Consider the following 17,650-nt stretch of genomic DNA (forward strand, 5'->3'; position numbering starts at 1 on the left):
TTTAAGAGCTGATATCTAGACATTTTCCATGGTTTTCTTAATAATGATGTTGGTCATTATCAAGAAAACAAAGTTGTTGTTATTATTACATTTGTCCAAAGAAAGGTACCTTTAGTTGTACCAGGCATTAAAATGAATAAGAAATTGAAGAAAACATGGGTGGTCTAATATTTTCCATGACTGTATATAGTAGACTACATGACTCTTGATTATTATAAAATAGAAAGATTAGATTGCTTTACTACACAGCCCCACAACAACCAGAAGATGTGGTTGAAGTCTTGAAATTGAGTTGTGTGGTTTTTTTTTTTAAACCAACAGGATTTCTACTGGCAGCAGCTTAATGACGTCAGATGAGGTTAAATACACTTTTTATTCACAAGTAAAAATGTTAACAGCAAACATTCAAAACACAAACTCTGCTTTTTGTTATACTAGCAAGCTGTTGCGTTTATGGGCCTTGATCTGTCTGCACTGTCTGGGCCTGTCTCACTTTGATCATCTACATGAGTCTGACTGGTGATGCACAATACCAGGCAGATGTAAGAAAATATCAGAATGGATCAGGTGAATGGAAACCCACTGCTGTTGTCCTCTTGTGTGACTTACTGCTGTTGGAGGAGGAAGTGGATAAGAAGAAGAAGGGGATTGTTTAAAGCACAAAGTCATTGATTGTCACAGCAGAGGGGGGGCTGCTCCAGAGCGGCTATGTGTTGCATGCCTCAGCGGGGAAAATGTCTTCGTACGCGGGCGGCAGTTCGCTGGGGAGCGGGTAGGAGAACGGGAAGCAATGATTGAGCTCCGGGTCCGTGGGCGAGTATCCCGGCAGTTCGATTGACGGGTGTCCCCCGCACTGCACTTCTGCACCTGTCTCGTCAAACACGTTAAAAACACCCAGATTGATGTAAGACACCGGCTGGAAATCCGCCGAGGAGCAGTCCCGCTCCTCGCTGAACAGGATGGCCCCGGCGCGCTGCCTCTGAGACTGCCGGTTCCTAGAAAACTGCGCGGTTTTGTACCCTTTGATGACCAGCAGGTTGATGAGCCCGAGGAGGCACTCCAAGGTGCTGAGAACAGTGGAGATGACCAGACTCCGCTGGTAATCCCTCAGCTGCTCGCAGGCAGGGTTCACAAGCACAGAGTGGAAGCAGTAATGGGTATATTTCCTCTCCACCAGAGAAGCCGTGTCCCCGTCCACCACCGCGCCGGAGAAGGCGGTGAGGACCCCCAACAAGAAGACAACAACACCGAGGAGAAAGAAATTCCTGCAGCCGGGTTTGTCCACGCAACAGAGCAGCGCGGAGCCCAGCAGCACCTGGCCGATCCCCACAAGTAGCCCGGAGTAGAAAGCCCCGGCCGCGGCGCCGAGGTGGAAATGCGCTCTCACCATAGATCCCAACGAGAAGCATCTTAATCCAACGACAACTTCGCTCAGGGCGCACACGAAGAGGAGGGTGCTGGAGAAGACGGTGCACAGTCCTTTCCCACTCAACTTCATTATATTCCACCTCTGCCGCTCTCGATCCCTCTCCCCCCTTCTTCATCCTCCTTCGTCCTCTCCTCCGTCTCCTCTGGAAGCACTCTCACATTGGGACATCATCTGCCGGTGACTCCTCCGGTTCAGAGCGGGCGATCCTCGCCACTGTGGCGTCTCTCTCGCATCCCCGCCGCTTTTACAGGAATATATAAATAACTAATGGCAACAGCGCACTTATCGATAATCCATACACAAGCAATGGTCACTTTAACCGCCCATCAGACTCTTGATGCACTCCTGACCAAAAGTTTTCCCTTTTTTTCTCCGCCTGCTCCTGAGCAGAGTCTCTCTGCAGTCCGCTCAGTCTCCGGGTTGAATGGTGTGTGTGGCGTTTTTGTGGCAGAGAAGGAGGCGGCTGCTTGAGTCTTGAGATGCTTGAGGGTCCTGTGGACCAATGACCGATGACCCACAGGCCTTCAAATCACTGCAACACTCCTACAGGGACTTTAAATGTGTCCAAGGGGCCCCGTAGTGACTTTATGGCGTCGTGGTGTTAAATGAAAAGGATGGTGAACGACTTCTGGTTGGTGATCGAGAAAAACAAACAGCAGCAGGAACAGAAATCATTGGCTTTCAGGGACATTAATTTCTTCACACCCCTTTAAAGCCCCGAGCCTTGTCGTAAAATCAGTTTCAGTGGACGTGAGTCGATTATTTTAATTAGTACTGCTACTAAACTGTGTTCCTGATAATTAAAAGGTGGATGTTTTTTGGGGTTATTTATAAATTCTACAATGATATAATTCCAATGTGTATGTAGACGACATACATACACTGTAAAAAACTATTGTTTTTACAGTAAAAAAAACTGGCAGCTGTGGTTGCCAGAACTTTACCATAATAAAATACGGTAGAAGTTTTTTTTATACGGTAAAAAGATATTGGCACTGTTGATTTCACGTTTAAGATTGACATTTTATTCCATTTTTACCGTATAAATAAAAAGTTTTTCCATCAAAAGAAACGCTCTTTTGCCATATAATTGACAAGAAAATACTTTGGCCAGATTCTAGCATTAAATATTACAGTATAATTCTGTTAGATATATGGTTTAGTACATCTAACAGTTGGAAAAAGTATTTTTTACAAAAGATAAATGCAAAAATTAAAGTGATGTTTGTATATATTACAGTATATTTTTGTTACAGTGCCAGTGTATTTTACAGTAATGTTTTTTTAAACAACTGTAAAAATACTGTTTTGGCTGATATATACATTTATATGTGTTTCATTGTTACTGAAACTGAATTAACCCATTTATCATTTTACGGTCTTTTACTGTCATGGTTTATCAGTTTTTCCCCGTGAAATCTACAGACATTTTTTACAGTGTACTGTGATATCTTTGCATCGCATAAGGCTTGTTGTTTGTCAGGTGGATCTTTCTGGAAATCTTAAACAAAAGCATTAATAATAGAGCAGCGGTGCTGTGTGCGCTGTCCGTGGTGCTGAAAGCTGCAGCCCGGCCAGATGGCAGCTGACTGGACTCTCTACATCTCTGCTCTCAGCCAACCTCTCAGTAAATAGCCTTTACCGCCAGCAAGGCGTAGGAGAAACTATACTTCTCACGTTTTATTTAGCACTGACTTCATACCGTGTTGTGGAGGTGGTGACATGTTTGTTCAGTGCTTCAATGACCTTGGCGTTGGTGAGGACCACAGACAGTCCGAGGGGGATAAAGGAGCAGAGGTGTTACAGGTAGCAGATGACTGCTGAGAAAATCTCCTCAGCACTGAAACAAATGTAGAAGGACAAATCGTGTGAGTCATCGAAAGTCGATGGTGTAATGCCGAGCAGAAGTTGATTCAGCCCACAGTCTAAAAGTAACTGTATGAGTGTGAGTCCATTTGTCCCAAAGTTCATAGTTTGTCTTTAGGGTTGGATTCATGCTGGATGGAGGAGCGTGATGAACTGCCTGGCTCACATAATCAGCTACATGCTAATACCAACATGCTAACATGCTCACAATGACAACATGCTGATGTTTAGCGTTTAATACAGTCACACACACATGATACAGCTTATAATAAATCATTGAACTGCTAAAAAGAAAAGTATTAGTGTTATTTGAACATGCTTATTTATAGTAAATGTGCTAAATTAAATTAGTTTTGCAGGTATTTGCTGGAAGAAAAACAATCATACCTGTCGACTTTTGTCAAAAATGGTCAAAATTTAAAATGCTTAAAAATGCTTAACATGGCCCAATTATACTCTGTTGATACATGTGGTAGTACAGTTTTTCAAAAGATAGCGAAAAAAACACCATATTATAGGATGTCCAAAAATTACCCTTGAATAAAAAGTTAATTTTCATCACAAATTGTCAAAATTTAAAATCCCTAAAATCCTAAAAATGGGCCATTTACAGTCTTTTTATACATATTAGAACATAATATGCCAGAAATGACAGAAAAACACCATATTATGGGATGTCCAAAAATGATCCCCTTTAACAAAAGTCAAGTCATGTCGATTTTTGTCAAAAATGGTCAAATTTTAAAATGCCTAATAATCCCTAAAATTGCCCAATGGTAGTATAGTTTGTCAAAAAAAAAAAACACCACATATGAGATGGGACATATTATGGGATGTCCAAAAATGACCCCTCAAAAAAAGTCATGTCGATTTTTGTCAAATTTTAAAATTTTAAAATGCCTAAAAATGCTAAAAATGGGCCAGTAACAGTCTTTTGATACATATTAGAGCATAATATGGCCAGAAATGACAGACAAAAAAGCACCATATTTGATCATAAACCAAAGTGGAAATGTTAAAGTTTTGATAGTTATTTAGACATTAAACACAAATGCCAACACATAAGTTTTAGGAAGCATCCTCTGGGGATAATGAATGTAGAAAATACCATGGCAATCCATCTTGTTTCATCAATATTTCAGTTTAGACCAAATGGTGACCCAACTGACTTTAGCATGAAGACTTTTTTCTTTTAGTTGCATTGCAATAAATGGGAATATTAATATAAGCCATCATACCAGAGGCAAGAAATTATTGTATTTGGAGAAAAATGATCATGCACAAGTCAAACACAAAAACAAAATGTGAAATTTTACAAAATTACATTTGACCTAACTACTTACAAATCTACCCACATCTGTTTGTTTTTTGTTGTTGTTTGTGTCACTATGATGCGATAGAAGCAGATAGAAGAACAGCCATGCAGGAGAGTCATGTTCATCTTAGCCAACATCAAGCATGATTGGCTGGAAAGAGGTCACACAACAAAATATGCATAAACACAGATAATTATATGGTACATCTCATCTGACACAGTGAATGAAGTGTCATAGACCAGAACTAGCTGAAAACATTTCATAACTACAAAATTAGTTCCCAAACTTAGGAGGAACCATCTGAGACCATCAGTCCAAGAATATGTCAAATGATCCCATGGTTTGACCTGCTGGCAGATTATTGCAGGTTGTTAAATGTGATTTGTTTCCAATTCATTTACCTTGGATGTAAAAACTTTCAGAGGACAAGCTCGACTTTTTGACTTAATGATGCAAACGTCTGATTGGTGCATGTGAGGGAATTACACCAGGGAAAGCCCTCTCCCATCCATTCATCACAATGAGCCACCTCATTGACTGTACCAGTACAGCTGCCAGTAAGTGTGTGTGTGTGTGTGTGTGTGTGTGTGTGAGCAGGACTCTAATTAGGTCATTACTGCTACTTTGCATCGGTTTGCAGATAAGAGAAAGTGCTGTGAATGATGTGTTGATGAACTGCTGATTGATTGATTGATTGATTGATTGATTGACTGATTGATTGATTGATTGATTGATTGATTGATTGATTGGCAGTCCTGCTTGGTAGCAGTGGGTGTGGCTCACTCCACTGGCAGCTCCGAGGATGTCAACAGCAACAGTGAGACGGACTGGACACATCAGCTCGCATCTTTGACCCAGACACATCAGGTTTCAGCAGGAAGAAGCACAGCCTTGTGTTCCAGTATTGTATAATGTCCACACTTTGCTGATCAGCAGATCTAAACCATTTTCACATTTGCTGTTCCATAATGTGGGTGTTGTGAAGCCTTTTGAGACTGTAACTGTGATTAAGAGCTATACAAATAAACTTGGACCAGGCCAGCTCAGAAAATGGCTCACAGTAGGAGCAGTCTTAGAGAAAAACTACTGAATTCAATTGTCCGGTAAATTTGATGAAGCAGAAGTTGTTAACAGCATATGTCTTTCATCAGGGCACAAGGAGAGCACTGCTCACCTCCATAACACAGGCAATTTCCCTGTCATGGTCACAAACCTGGAAGATGCTGCTACTGAAGAGGAAAGTAATTCCCATCCTAATAGGTAAGATCGACACAGAGAAAGAGATAGAGGGAGAGAGAGAGAGAGAGAAAGAGAAAGAGAGACAGAGAGACAGCCTCATACATGATCAACCAAACATAAACCAGGCCTATTCAGCGTCCTCACATTGTGGTTAAAAATCACCTTTTCCCCCTTGAAGAACTGCTTTTTAGCTTTAATCACTACAAGTCACACTGTGCGCCAGTGTGTGTGAGTGTGTGTTTAGGGCCCACTGCTTCAGCTGTGCCAATAGTCAGCTGTGAAGAGACTGCTTCGGCATAGGAGCTGCAGTTTTACGGCAGCAGTTACAACATCGGTGACAGGTCAGCCTGTAAAATCCTGTGTTAGCCTATAAATATTAATGAATCTAAAGCAGCTTCCACTGTTGTTGGCTGGAACTGGGAGGGACTCAATCTATGTTTATCTCAAAGAGGAATAGACTGTAAAGAATCAATACGGAGGCGGAGGACCTGTCCGGCCAGGATGAGACAGCGGACAGGGCCTGTCAAATGGGCAAGACTGTAAGGAAAATAAACAAAGGAGCTAGGTGGTCAAGGTATTTAAAGCTGCACCAGTCAATGTTTTTATATTAACAATGAATCAAATGACAATGTGTAATGTGAAAGGTGTCACTTGTTGGGACAAAGACACAGAAAATCATATCTTAACTCTACATTTTATTGCAGCTCATTGGAGGATTTTAGCCTCTTTAAGCTAATAGTTTTGGTTTTCCAGCCCACATTTCTCCTCTCATTGACCTTCTCTAAATTACAGCCACAGCAAGTTGGCTTGTAATTTTTCATGACATAAACCAACTGTACATTGCCCACCAAACTCCAAACAGAAACAGCCAGCAAATGTTACAAACTTTAAACATTAACTAATTAATTAAAAATTAGCTGGCGGACATAGCATTCATCAACAAAGAGCCCACTAACTCACGCTAAAAAAGTTAGTGGAGCCAAGAACAGAGCTACAAGGAGAGGGAATAAAATTAAATTTGTCACTTTTGCTCAAACATGTCTCTAAATGATTACTAATGTATTTTGTCTGCAATGTCTGGCTTGTTTTAATTGTCTAATATCTGAGGACATGTTGCAAAAAGTAACTGTTCAAGGGAAACCTTTACATATATTAATGTTTTATTGTACACTGTGTTTTGAAACAGAATTACTTTGTTATGTTTAGGCAACAAAGTCACTCGGTCAGGTTTAGGAAAACATGTTGTGACATTGTTATGGTGCGTGTGGTCACGTTACATCTCTTAACCTCGTAACAAAACCAATTGTTAAGTTGAAATATCTTGTATGTTTGGTTTGTTTTCAAATGTGACATGTCTCCTGGTTCAAAATTTGCTATTGTTTGACCCATCCCCCTAACTAAGTGGACTTTTGCAGTCTTTATACCTGTTTCCCACCCATCATAATAACTATGGCCACTAGAGGTCTCCCCCTAACTAGAAAAATGTAAGTATGGCGGTTCTAGACCAATGTTCCTGTGGGGGCCAAGGAGAGGTCAGTGTTTAATCAGAGGGGCACATTGAAAAATGGCAAAGATGACATTTAAGTATTCAGAACCATTATTTTAGCTTATTTAAACATCTCATTTAAGTATATTTGGAAGATACATTGATTGAAACAATGAGACTTACCAACAATAACAATTATTTTTGTACAACAATGACATTTGTCATTTTTTTTTATTTTGAAAATGCAGTACAGTGAGAATGATCTTTTTGTTTTATATACACAAGCTTTAAATGCACAATTAAACTATTATTCAATGTGCACATTCTGGGTTTCTTTTGTGTACCATGAGATATTGTTAAAACAAAAAACAGGTGAGTATTGTTCTGTTGTTCATCGTTATAAATTGATCATTTTATTATTAATTTTGTAACATGCTGAAACAATTACAGGAATATTGGTAGAATGGCTTCAATGAAGCGTTAAGTGCACCAGAATTTACAGTAAATGTCTCTGTAATGTTTGTTTCACTGTTATAAAAATAGCAGTTGCTGTAGCTTTAGAATAAGAAAACAACACTATTTTTGAATAAATTGGGGCTCAGTACTAGAACACAGTATCAGCTCTTAAATATCCAACTATTAACGCTGTTACCAGTGTCACCATTAACAGTCACTATCTAAAAGTAAAGCAAAGCCCATTACTAACATTTAACCTCACAATCGTAATCAAAAGTCAATTTAACTTTAAACTCTTTCCCTGGTCATTTTAATTTGAACTACTTGGTGTAATAAAAGACTTCATGGCTCAGCTATAAATATTTTGAATTGCTTTCCATGGTGTGACTTTTAATCAAAGAACTTCTAGTCAACTATATTTTTCAAAGAGTAAAGGGCACAAAGTACTGAAAAGAATAAAATCCAAAGAATGTAATTAAATCATAAAGACTAGCAGTAGCAGTTCGTGTGTGCAGTGTCTGTTCGTTCAACACCCTGCTCACTTCATTTGTTATGCTTAAAGAAAGTGAAGTTATTATAAATCATCCTTCAGGCATTAAGTACATTTCTTCCACATTCAGTACAATTATTGTGATTGTTCTGCTGTGCTATGAAGAAGATTAATACTGCTATTCGGTTAATGGATATCCATGTATTCTTCATTAAAGTATTTTATCCCCTCTATTGCAGAGCAGTGCCTGAGATGATGATGATGATGATGATGATGATAATGATGATGACGACGACGACTGTGGTTCATTTGTTGGAAGGAAGAGGTGTAATGATGATGATGATCACATGTGTGTGTGTTGAAACACAGACAACAAGGAAGATTTTTTTGAAAAAAAAACCAGTATTTGGCTTTTTTATGAAATAGTAACACTGTAGAACGATAACAATGCTATTCTTTAATGTTCTTACGGTCATAAAATCTTCTATGCAGGCCAAATATATGTTTTAATCTGTCTAAATAATATTGAAGTTCCCTTTTTACCCTGTCTGTGGTTTTCATTCTCAAACCCATTGATTTTATTTTTATTAATGAGCCAAAAAATCAATTTTCCTTTTCTAGACTGGCTAAACAATTTCCCATAAGACCTGGGCACTGTAGGTTTTATTTATTGTTACTCAAACAGGAGTAACTCATGCAAAAGTACATTTAATAGGGACTATTTTATATTTTCAGCCACTAATGAATACACATTTTGTGCTCCGGTGAGTCAAATTTAAAAATGAAAAAAGTCATACTATAGCAATGTTTTTATATTAACAATGAATCAAAGGACAATGTGTAACATGAAAGGTGTAACTTGTTGGGACAAAGTCAGAATATCATCTCTTAACTCTACATTTTATTGCAGCTCTTCAGAGGATTTTAGCCTCTTTAAGCTAATAGTTTTGGTTTTCCAGCCCATATTTTCTCCTCTCATTGACCTCCTTTAAATTACAGTCACAGCAGGTTGCATATTTAATGAGATAAACCAACTGTAAATTACTCACCAACCTCCAAACAGAAACAGCCACAAAACGTGGGCATAGCATTCATCAACAAAGAGCCCATTAACTCATGCTAAAAAAGTTAGTGGAGCCAAGAACAGAGCAACAAGGAGAGCGAATAAACTTAAATTTGTCAATGTTGCAATTTTGCTCAAACATGTCTCTAAATGATTACTAATGTTAGTGCTTGCTAGCATTTTTGTCAAAAATGGTCAAATTTTAAAATGCTTAAAAATGCTTAAAATGGGTCAATTACAGTCTTGTGATACACATTAGAGCACAATATTGCCAGAAATGACAAAAAAAACATCATATTTTGGGATGTCCAAAAATGATCCCCTTAAAAAAAAAAAATCATACTATAGCACGTCTTTTTTAGTCAAAAATTGTAGTAGGTCTATTTTCTAATAGACCTCTAAACGATCACATGGAGAAGTTGACCTGTGTGGCACTAGATAAGGACTCTGTGGCGCAACGGTAGCGTGCCTGACTCCAGATCAGAAGTTTGGTGTTCAAATCACGTCAGGGTCAACAGTTTGTTCATGAAAGTCATAGAAAAGGTCAAGCTTAATGCTGCTATAGGCTGTATCATAGTAACAGATGCAGTCACTGTGATTTCACCCATAGCTTTGTGAACTCTGCTTTTAAAGCCTTTACTTCAACATTTTTCGTCCGTCGCCATCTTCGTTTTTTTGCAACTAGCTCATGAAAGAAAAGTACAGGCCAGAATAATGCTGTGTCTCTGCTAACGCCAGTGTAAGAGACATGAATGTTTACTGAGGTAATAAATTCAGTGAGAAGTAGGTCTCTTTTCTAATGCATGGGGGTCGCCAAATCATTTTTGAAGTCAGCTCTGTCTCCACTGTGTTAAAGTGTTCATGTGGTTTAGTCTTTTTGTGTCTTTTTTGGTGATTTTGTGTATTTTTTGGTGATTTTGTGTATTTTTTTTGGTCATTTTATGTCTTTTCTTGTCATTTTGTGTCTTTTTTGGTCATTCTGTGCTCAATTTGTGTCTTTTTTGGTCATTTTGTGGTCATTTTGTGTCTTTTTGTGGTCAATTTGAGTCCTTTTGTGGTCAATTTGATTATTTTGGGTAATTTTGTGTCTTTTCTGACAAATCCCAAAGTAGCAAGTTATTACTTTCCAAGGAGTCTCTGGCTTGAAGCTGACTGTTACACACTCAGGAGGAATGGACCTTTAAACTTATAGCAAAGGACTTGGATTAAAAGTAACAAATAAAATATAAATATATATATAAATGCACAGACAGAGAGGTGTTTTAGTTGTTGTCTGCTTCATTATTTGTCCAAAATTCGTTGTGTCATCTGAGTTTGTATGATCTGAACTGTGCGTGTGAGATTCTGTTCAGTGAGCGGGGGTCGCAGACAACATGCATGTTAAATTGGGGGTCGTGACTCAAAAAGGTTGAAAACTACTGTTCTAATGGACCTTTATACAATCACATGGAGAAGTTGAACTGTGTGGCACCAGATAAGGACTCTGTGGCGCAACGGTAGCGCGTCTGACTCCAGATCAGAAGGTTGCGTGTTCAAATCACGTCAGGGTCAAAGTCTTCCACTTTAGTAGATGAAGGATTGACAGGATGGCATTGTATCCACAAGCTGTATAACATTACTGGATGGCATTTTGTCTGTTTTCATGTTGGTTTTTCTTAAACAGTGCATGTGCAGAACACTTGGAGTCAAAAGGACGCCATGTTATCAGCTAATGCTAGTGCCAGTGAGCTTGGTTAGCAAAGGGCATGTATCGTTTAAAATGACAAAAATCACATAATAAGATGGGGGGGGGGGGGGGGGTTGTTGCTATTTTTGGACAAACTATACTACCACATGTATCAACAGAGTATAATTGGACCATTTCTAGCATTTTTAGGCATTTTAAAATTTGGCCATTTTTGACTATAATCGACGTGCTATAGTATGACTTTTTATTGAGGGGGTCATTTTTGGACATCCCAAAATATGGTATTTTTCTGTCATTTTAGGCATATCATGCTGTAATATGTATCAACATACTATAACAAGACCATTTTCAGCATATTTTAGCATTTTAAAATTTGACCATTTTTGACTAATATCGACACGCTATAGTATGACTTTTTTTTGAGGGGGTCATTTCTGGCCATATTATGCTCTAATATGTATCAACTGACAGCAATTGACCCATTTGACCTGTCTGACAATTTATAAGAACTCTGGCGCAACGGTAGCACGACGGACTCCAGATCAGAAGGTTGTGTGTTCAAATCATGTTGGGGCCAACAGTTTGTTCTTGAAAGTCATAGAAAAAAATCCTCTTACAGGCTGTAACACAGTAACAGATGCCCTTTCTGTAATTTCACCCATTGGTTTGTGAACTCTGCTTTTAAAGCCTTGACGTCAACATTTCGTCCATCGCCATCTTCGTTTTTTTGCAACTAGCTCATGAAAGAAAAGTACAGGCCAGAATAATGCTATGTCTCTGCTAACACAAGTGATTGAGACATGAAAAATGTTTACTGAGGTAATAAATTCAGTGAGAAGTAGGTCTATTTTATAATGGACCTCTAAACAATCACATGGAGAAGTTGACCTGACTGACACTAAATAAGGACTTTGTGGCGCAACGGTAGCGCGTCTTTAATTCAGTTGTTAACAGTTGATACATATTAGAGCATAATATGGCCAGAAATAACAGAAAAACACCATATTATGGGATGTCCAAAATGTTTGAGAAAAACCAAGATGGAAACAGCCAAAATCTCAAGCTGGAGGCTTTAAAGCAGCAGTCCACATCACAGAATCCAGTAATGGATACAGCTTGTGGATACAATGCCATCCTGTTAATCTTTCATCTACTAAAGTGGAAGACTTTGACCCTGACGTGATTTGAACATGCAACCTTCTGATCTGGAGTCAGACGTTGCGCCACAGAGTCTTTAGTTAACCCTTGATACAAAACCACATCATGGGATGTCCAAAAATGACCCCCTGAAATTAAAAGTCATAAAAGTCATGTCGATTTTTGTCTAAAATGGTCAAATTTTGAAATGCCCGAAAATACTTAAAATTGTCTTGTTGACACATATTAGAGCATAATGTGCCAGAAATTGCAGAAAAACACCATATTTCTGGATGTCCAAATATAACCCCTGTCAAAAAAGTCCTACTATAGCATGTCGATTGTTTTTCAAAAATTATAAAATTTTAAAGTGCCTAAAAATGCTTAAAATGGGTCAATTGCTGTCGATTGATACATATTAGAGCATAATATGGCCAAAAATTACCCCCTCAAAAAAAAGTCATACGTGTCGATATTAGTCAAAAATGGTCAAATTTTAAAATGCTAAAATATGCTGAAAATGGTCTTGTTAAAGTATGTTGATACATATTACAGCATAATATGCCTAAAATGACAGAAAAATACCATATTTTGGGATGTCCAAAAATGACCCCCTCAATAAAAAGTCATATTATAGCATGTCGATTATAGTAAAAAATGGCTAAAATGCTAGAAATGGTCCAATTATAATCTGTTGATACATGTGGTAGTATAGTTTGTCCAAAAATAGCAACAAAAAACCCCCACCATATTATGTGATTTTTGTCATTTTAAACGATACATGCCCTTTGCTAACCAAGCTCACTGGCACTAGCATTAGCTGATAACATGGCGTCCTTTTGACTCCAATCGTTCTGCACATGCACTGTTTGAGAAAACCCAAAATGGAAACAGCCAAAATGTCAACCTGGAGGCTTTAAAACTGCAGTCCACATCACTGTATCCAGTAATGTTCCACAGCTTGTAGATACAATGTCATCCTGTCAATCCTTCATTTACCAAACAGGAAGACTTTGACCCTGACGTGATTTGAACACACAACCTTCTGATCGGGAGTCAGATGCACTACCGTTGCGCCACAGAGTCCTTATTTAGTGCCACACAGGTCAACTTCTCCATGTGATTGTTCAGAGGTCCATTAGAAAAAAGACCTACTTCTCACTGAATTTATTACCTCAGTAAACATTTTTCTAATGAGTTTAATGTCTTTTTCTATGACTTTCACAAACTGTTGACCCTGACGTGATTTGAACACGCAACCTTCTGATCTGGAGTCAGACACTTTACCATTGCGCCACAGAGTCTTTAGTCAACTAATGTTAGAGCATAATATGCCAGATTTGACAGAAAAACACCATATTATGGGATGTCCAAAAATGATCCCCTCATTTTAAAATCCCTAAAAATGGCCTAATGATACTCTGTTGATACATACAAAATAGCGAAAAAAAACACCATATTATGGGATGTCCAAAAATGACACCCTAAAGAAAGTCATATGTTGATGTCGATTTTAGTCAAAAATTGTCACATTTTAAAATCCTTAAAAATGCTTAAAATGGGTCAATAACAGTCTGTAGATACATATTAGAGCAGATTATGGGCAGAAATAACAGAAAAACATCATATCATGGGATGTCCAAAATTGAACCTCTCAAATAAAGTCATACTATATCTTGATTTTTGTAAAAAAATAAAAAAAAATAAAAAATAGATACATTTTAAAATGTTTATTAAGTGATCAAATAAACAAGGGCCCCTCTGCTGGATTTTTTTTTTTCTAATGCTAATTATTTAATTTTGTTTAGATTAAATTGAAATAGACAGTAAACTTTTTATAGTATATTTTTCTCTGTTGTTTTTTCTGTATTAAAGGGGGACCATTTTGAATTCTCTAGTCGACCTACACTTTGATCCACCTGTGTGTCTGTGTTTGCGGAGAGTGGTTAATCTGTTTTGTAACTCTTTTCTATTTACATTTATTGTCTTAACGTTTGATAACAATAAAAAAACATTTATACCTTACATAGGACATTACATTTTTTATATGTCTTATTGCCAGACCCGATGATTAGGGCATTGAATACTTTCATGTCTTGGCCTAATTTACAGGTTCCTTTCATCTGAGGTTCTACTGTGTGTTTTCTGTATTGAACTACGTTATGACAAATACAGTATTTATGCAAATATGTTCCCCCTCAAAAAATCTCACATGCACTGTATGGTTCTCGCATAGTTGCTCCTGTGTCTCAGTGTTACAAACAAAACATGTGGCTGAGTGTATGATAAACAGAGAGGCTTCAGAGTCCCACACAGGATTAGCTGCATTTTTTCACCATTTAGAAGAAACAGATGTCCCAGAACTGAGCTGGATCTGGTCCAGGACTCTACCGATACACTGGTCTCCTGTTAATTCACCATGTCTGTGCATGCATCTTAAAATGATAACTGCTGTTGTGGACATCACACGGAACAGAAGACACATTATTGGCTGCAGTGCAGTCTGTCTTCTTCACCTGTATTTAATAACTTCCACAGGCTGCAGATTGCATGAGAAACCTGGGTGGTTTGTTTGGACTTGTGCTGGCTTTAATTAGTATTTTAATTACACACTCTCTGGGCCCCGCTTTGTTTTTTCGGTTTAGGTTTACCCACCAGGGAAGCCTGTCCTCCAAACATTGCATGAAGTGATGCAGCAGGTACCTGATCTGTTTTGTTTGTTAAGTTGAAACAACGTGGCCAACATTCATATTCACTTGGCAGCCTGGACGTGTTGTGTGGCCTGATTTGTAATTTCAGCTCTTTGTCAACAAAGTATCTACTTCACACTCATTTACATAAGACAGATACGTAGAGTTAAAAGACAAGATGGGAAATCTTTCAGCGTATCATTTGCCTGTATTATTCCTCTCATGCTCAGTTATGTCATAACTGCTGATGACGTGATCTTGCCAATCAGTGTCCTCCACACTAAGGAGGAAAAGCAGAGAAAAGCAAGCAGCCCTACTCAAATATCAAGTATTTGGAGAAGCTGTAATTACACACTACTGGAAAACCAACTGCTTGGTGAGAAACTGGAGGGCTGGATTGTGTTGTAGTGTCAGTAGAAGTAGAAACAGCTGCATCTAGTGGAGTAAATCCATTTCCTAGCTCCAAGGGAGTCCAGGACATGAGGCTGTGAGTGTCAATACATTTGCTGTGTGCGCACAGGCTCGCTGGGTAGTTCAGTTTTCTCCTGGCAGCACAGCTCAGAGGACCACACAGGGAAAAAACTCGGACCAATAGCGAGAAAGTGGCTCATTTGGAGCAATTGATATAGATTTAGTGAAACGCTGTGATGTTGTGTGACTCATTGATCAGAATGCAGCAGCATAACTCTGCATTTCATCATATCTGCTTTTTATCACTTAGGGCTGGGCAATATATCAATATTTACTCTATATTGTGATAAGAGATTAGATATCTTCTCAGGTTTTAGATTTTCTATACAGTAAAGTGACGTGATGTTTTCTAAGTTACCAGGATGTTCTATTCTTTTCCTTTCCACACCTGTCCACGTTACCGATAATTATTCATCAAAGCCCTGTGTAAAAATTAGAGCCTGACTGATATTGGTTGAGAAATATTATTGGTAAACTATTTTATGTCGATTTTTGTCTAAAAATGCTTAAAATGGGTCAATTATAGTCTGTTGCTACACATTAGAGCATAATATGGCCAGAAATGACAGAAAAACACCATATGATGGGATGTCCAAAAATGACCTCCTAAAAAAAATTCATACTATAGCATGTCGATTTTTGTCAAAAATGGTCAAATTTTAAAATGGCTAAAAATACTCTGTTGAAACATGTGGTAGTATAGTTTGTCCAAATATTGGAAGAATCCAATAAGAATCCATATTAGGGGATGTCCAAAATGTTTGAGAAAAACCAACATGGAAACAGCCAAAATGTCAACCTGGAGGCTTTAAAACAGCAGTCTACATCACAGTCACTGTATCCAGTAATGTTACACAGCTTCTGGATACAATGCCATCCTGTCAATCCTTCATCTACCAAACTATAAGATTTTGACCCTGACATGATTTGAACACACAACCTTCTGATCTGGAGTCAGACGCGCTACCGTTGCGCCACAGAGTCTTTATCTAGTACCACACAGGTCAACTTCTGGATCTGATTGTTTAGAGGTCCATTCGAAAATAGACCTACTTCTCACTGAATTTATTACCTCAGTAAACATTTTTCATGTCTCAATCACTGGCGTTAGCAGAGACATAGCATTATTCTGGCCTGTACTTTTCTTTCATGAGCTAGTTGCAAAAAAACGAAGATGGCGACGGATGAAATGTTGAAGTCAAGGCTTTAAAAGCAGAGTTCACAAACCAATGGGTGAAATCACAATGACTGCATCTGTTACTATGATACAGCCTGTAGGAACATTAAGCTTGACCTTTTCTATGACTTTCATAAACAAACTGTTGACCCTGACGTGATTTGAACACGCAACCTTCTGATCTGGAGTCAGACACGCTACCGTTGCGCCACAGAGTCCTTATCTAGCGCCACACAGCTCAACTTCTGCATGTGATTGTTTAAAGGTCCATTAGAACAGGAGTTTTCAACCTTTTTGAGTCACGACCCCCAATTTAACATGCATGTTGTCTGCGACCCCCGCTCACTGAACAGAATCTCACACGCACAGTTCAGATCATACAAACTCAGTTGACACGACGAATTTTGGACAAATAATGAAGCAGACAACAACTAAAACACCTCTCTGTCTGTGCATTTATATATATATATATATATATATATATATATATTCATATTTTATTGTTACTTTTAATCTAAGTCCTTTGCTATCAGTTTAAAGGTCCATTCTGACCTACTGAGTGTGTAACAGTCAGCTTCAAGCCAGAGACTCCTTGGGAAGTAATAACTTGCTACTTTGGGATTTGTCAGAAAAGACACAAAATTACCCAAAATAATCAAATTGACCACAAAATGACACAAAATGATCAAAAAAAGACACAAAATGATCAAAAAATTACATAAAATTAAGCAAAAAAGGACTTGAATTGACCAAAAAGACACAAAATGACCACAAAATGACCAAAAATGTTTGAGAAAAACCAACATGGAAACAGCAAAACAGGCTTTAAAACAGCTGTCTACATTACAGTCACTGTATCCAGTAATGTTATACAGCTTGTGTTTACAATGCCATCCTGTCAATCCTTCATCTACCAAACTGGAAGACTTTGACCCTGACGTGATTTGAACACGCAACCTTCTGATCTGACTTCTCCATGTGATTGTTCAGAGGTCCATTATAAAATAGACCTACTTCTCACTGAATTTATTACCTCAGTAAACATTTTCTAATGAGTTTAATGTCTCTTACACTGGCGTTAGCAGAGACATAGCATTATTCTGGCCTGTATTCTTCTTCCATGCGCTAGTTGTAAAAAACGTC

At 38.2% G+C, this 17,650-nt stretch overlaps 1 protein-coding gene and 5 non-coding genes across 6 annotated transcripts; 1 reads left to right on the forward strand and 5 right to left on the reverse strand.

The window, feature by feature from the left end:
• Positions 1-360: 360 nt before the first annotated feature.
• Positions 361-2,292, reverse strand: LOC131982112 (transmembrane protein 271-like). Its single transcript, XM_059346679.1, has one exon. It carries the CDS (start codon positions 1,496-1,498, stop codon positions 707-709), a length of 792 nt encoding a protein of 263 aa, XP_059202662.1. The 5' UTR covers positions 1,499-2,292; the 3' UTR covers positions 361-706.
• An 8,532-nt stretch (positions 2,293-10,824) lies between these two features.
• trnaw-cca (transfer RNA tryptophan (anticodon CCA)) lies at positions 10,825-10,896 on the forward strand. Its single transcript has one exon. It is a non-coding gene; the product is annotated as a tRNA-Trp (tRNA).
• Positions 10,897-13,183: 2,287 nt separating this feature from the next.
• trnag-ccc (transfer RNA glycine (anticodon CCC)) lies at positions 13,184-13,255 on the reverse strand. Its single transcript has one exon. It is a non-coding gene; the product is annotated as a tRNA-Gly (tRNA).
• A 146-nt stretch (positions 13,256-13,401) lies between these two features.
• On the reverse strand, positions 13,402-13,473 carry trnaw-cca (transfer RNA tryptophan (anticodon CCA)). The gene has a single exon. It is a non-coding gene; the product is annotated as a tRNA-Trp (tRNA).
• Positions 13,474-16,242: 2,769 nt separating this feature from the next.
• trnaw-cca (transfer RNA tryptophan (anticodon CCA)) lies at positions 16,243-16,314 on the reverse strand. The gene has a single exon. It is a non-coding gene; the product is annotated as a tRNA-Trp (tRNA).
• A 339-nt stretch (positions 16,315-16,653) lies between these two features.
• trnaw-cca (transfer RNA tryptophan (anticodon CCA)) lies at positions 16,654-16,725 on the reverse strand. Its single transcript has one exon. It is a non-coding gene; the product is annotated as a tRNA-Trp (tRNA).
• Between the last annotated feature and the right edge of the window lie 925 nt (positions 16,726-17,650).

Source organism: Centropristis striata, chromosome 12 (genome assembly GCF_030273125.1).
Source record: "Centropristis striata isolate RG_2023a ecotype Rhode Island chromosome 12, C.striata_1.0, whole genome shotgun sequence".
Classification (NCBI taxonomy): domain Eukaryota; kingdom Metazoa; phylum Chordata; class Actinopteri; order Perciformes; family Serranidae; genus Centropristis; species Centropristis striata.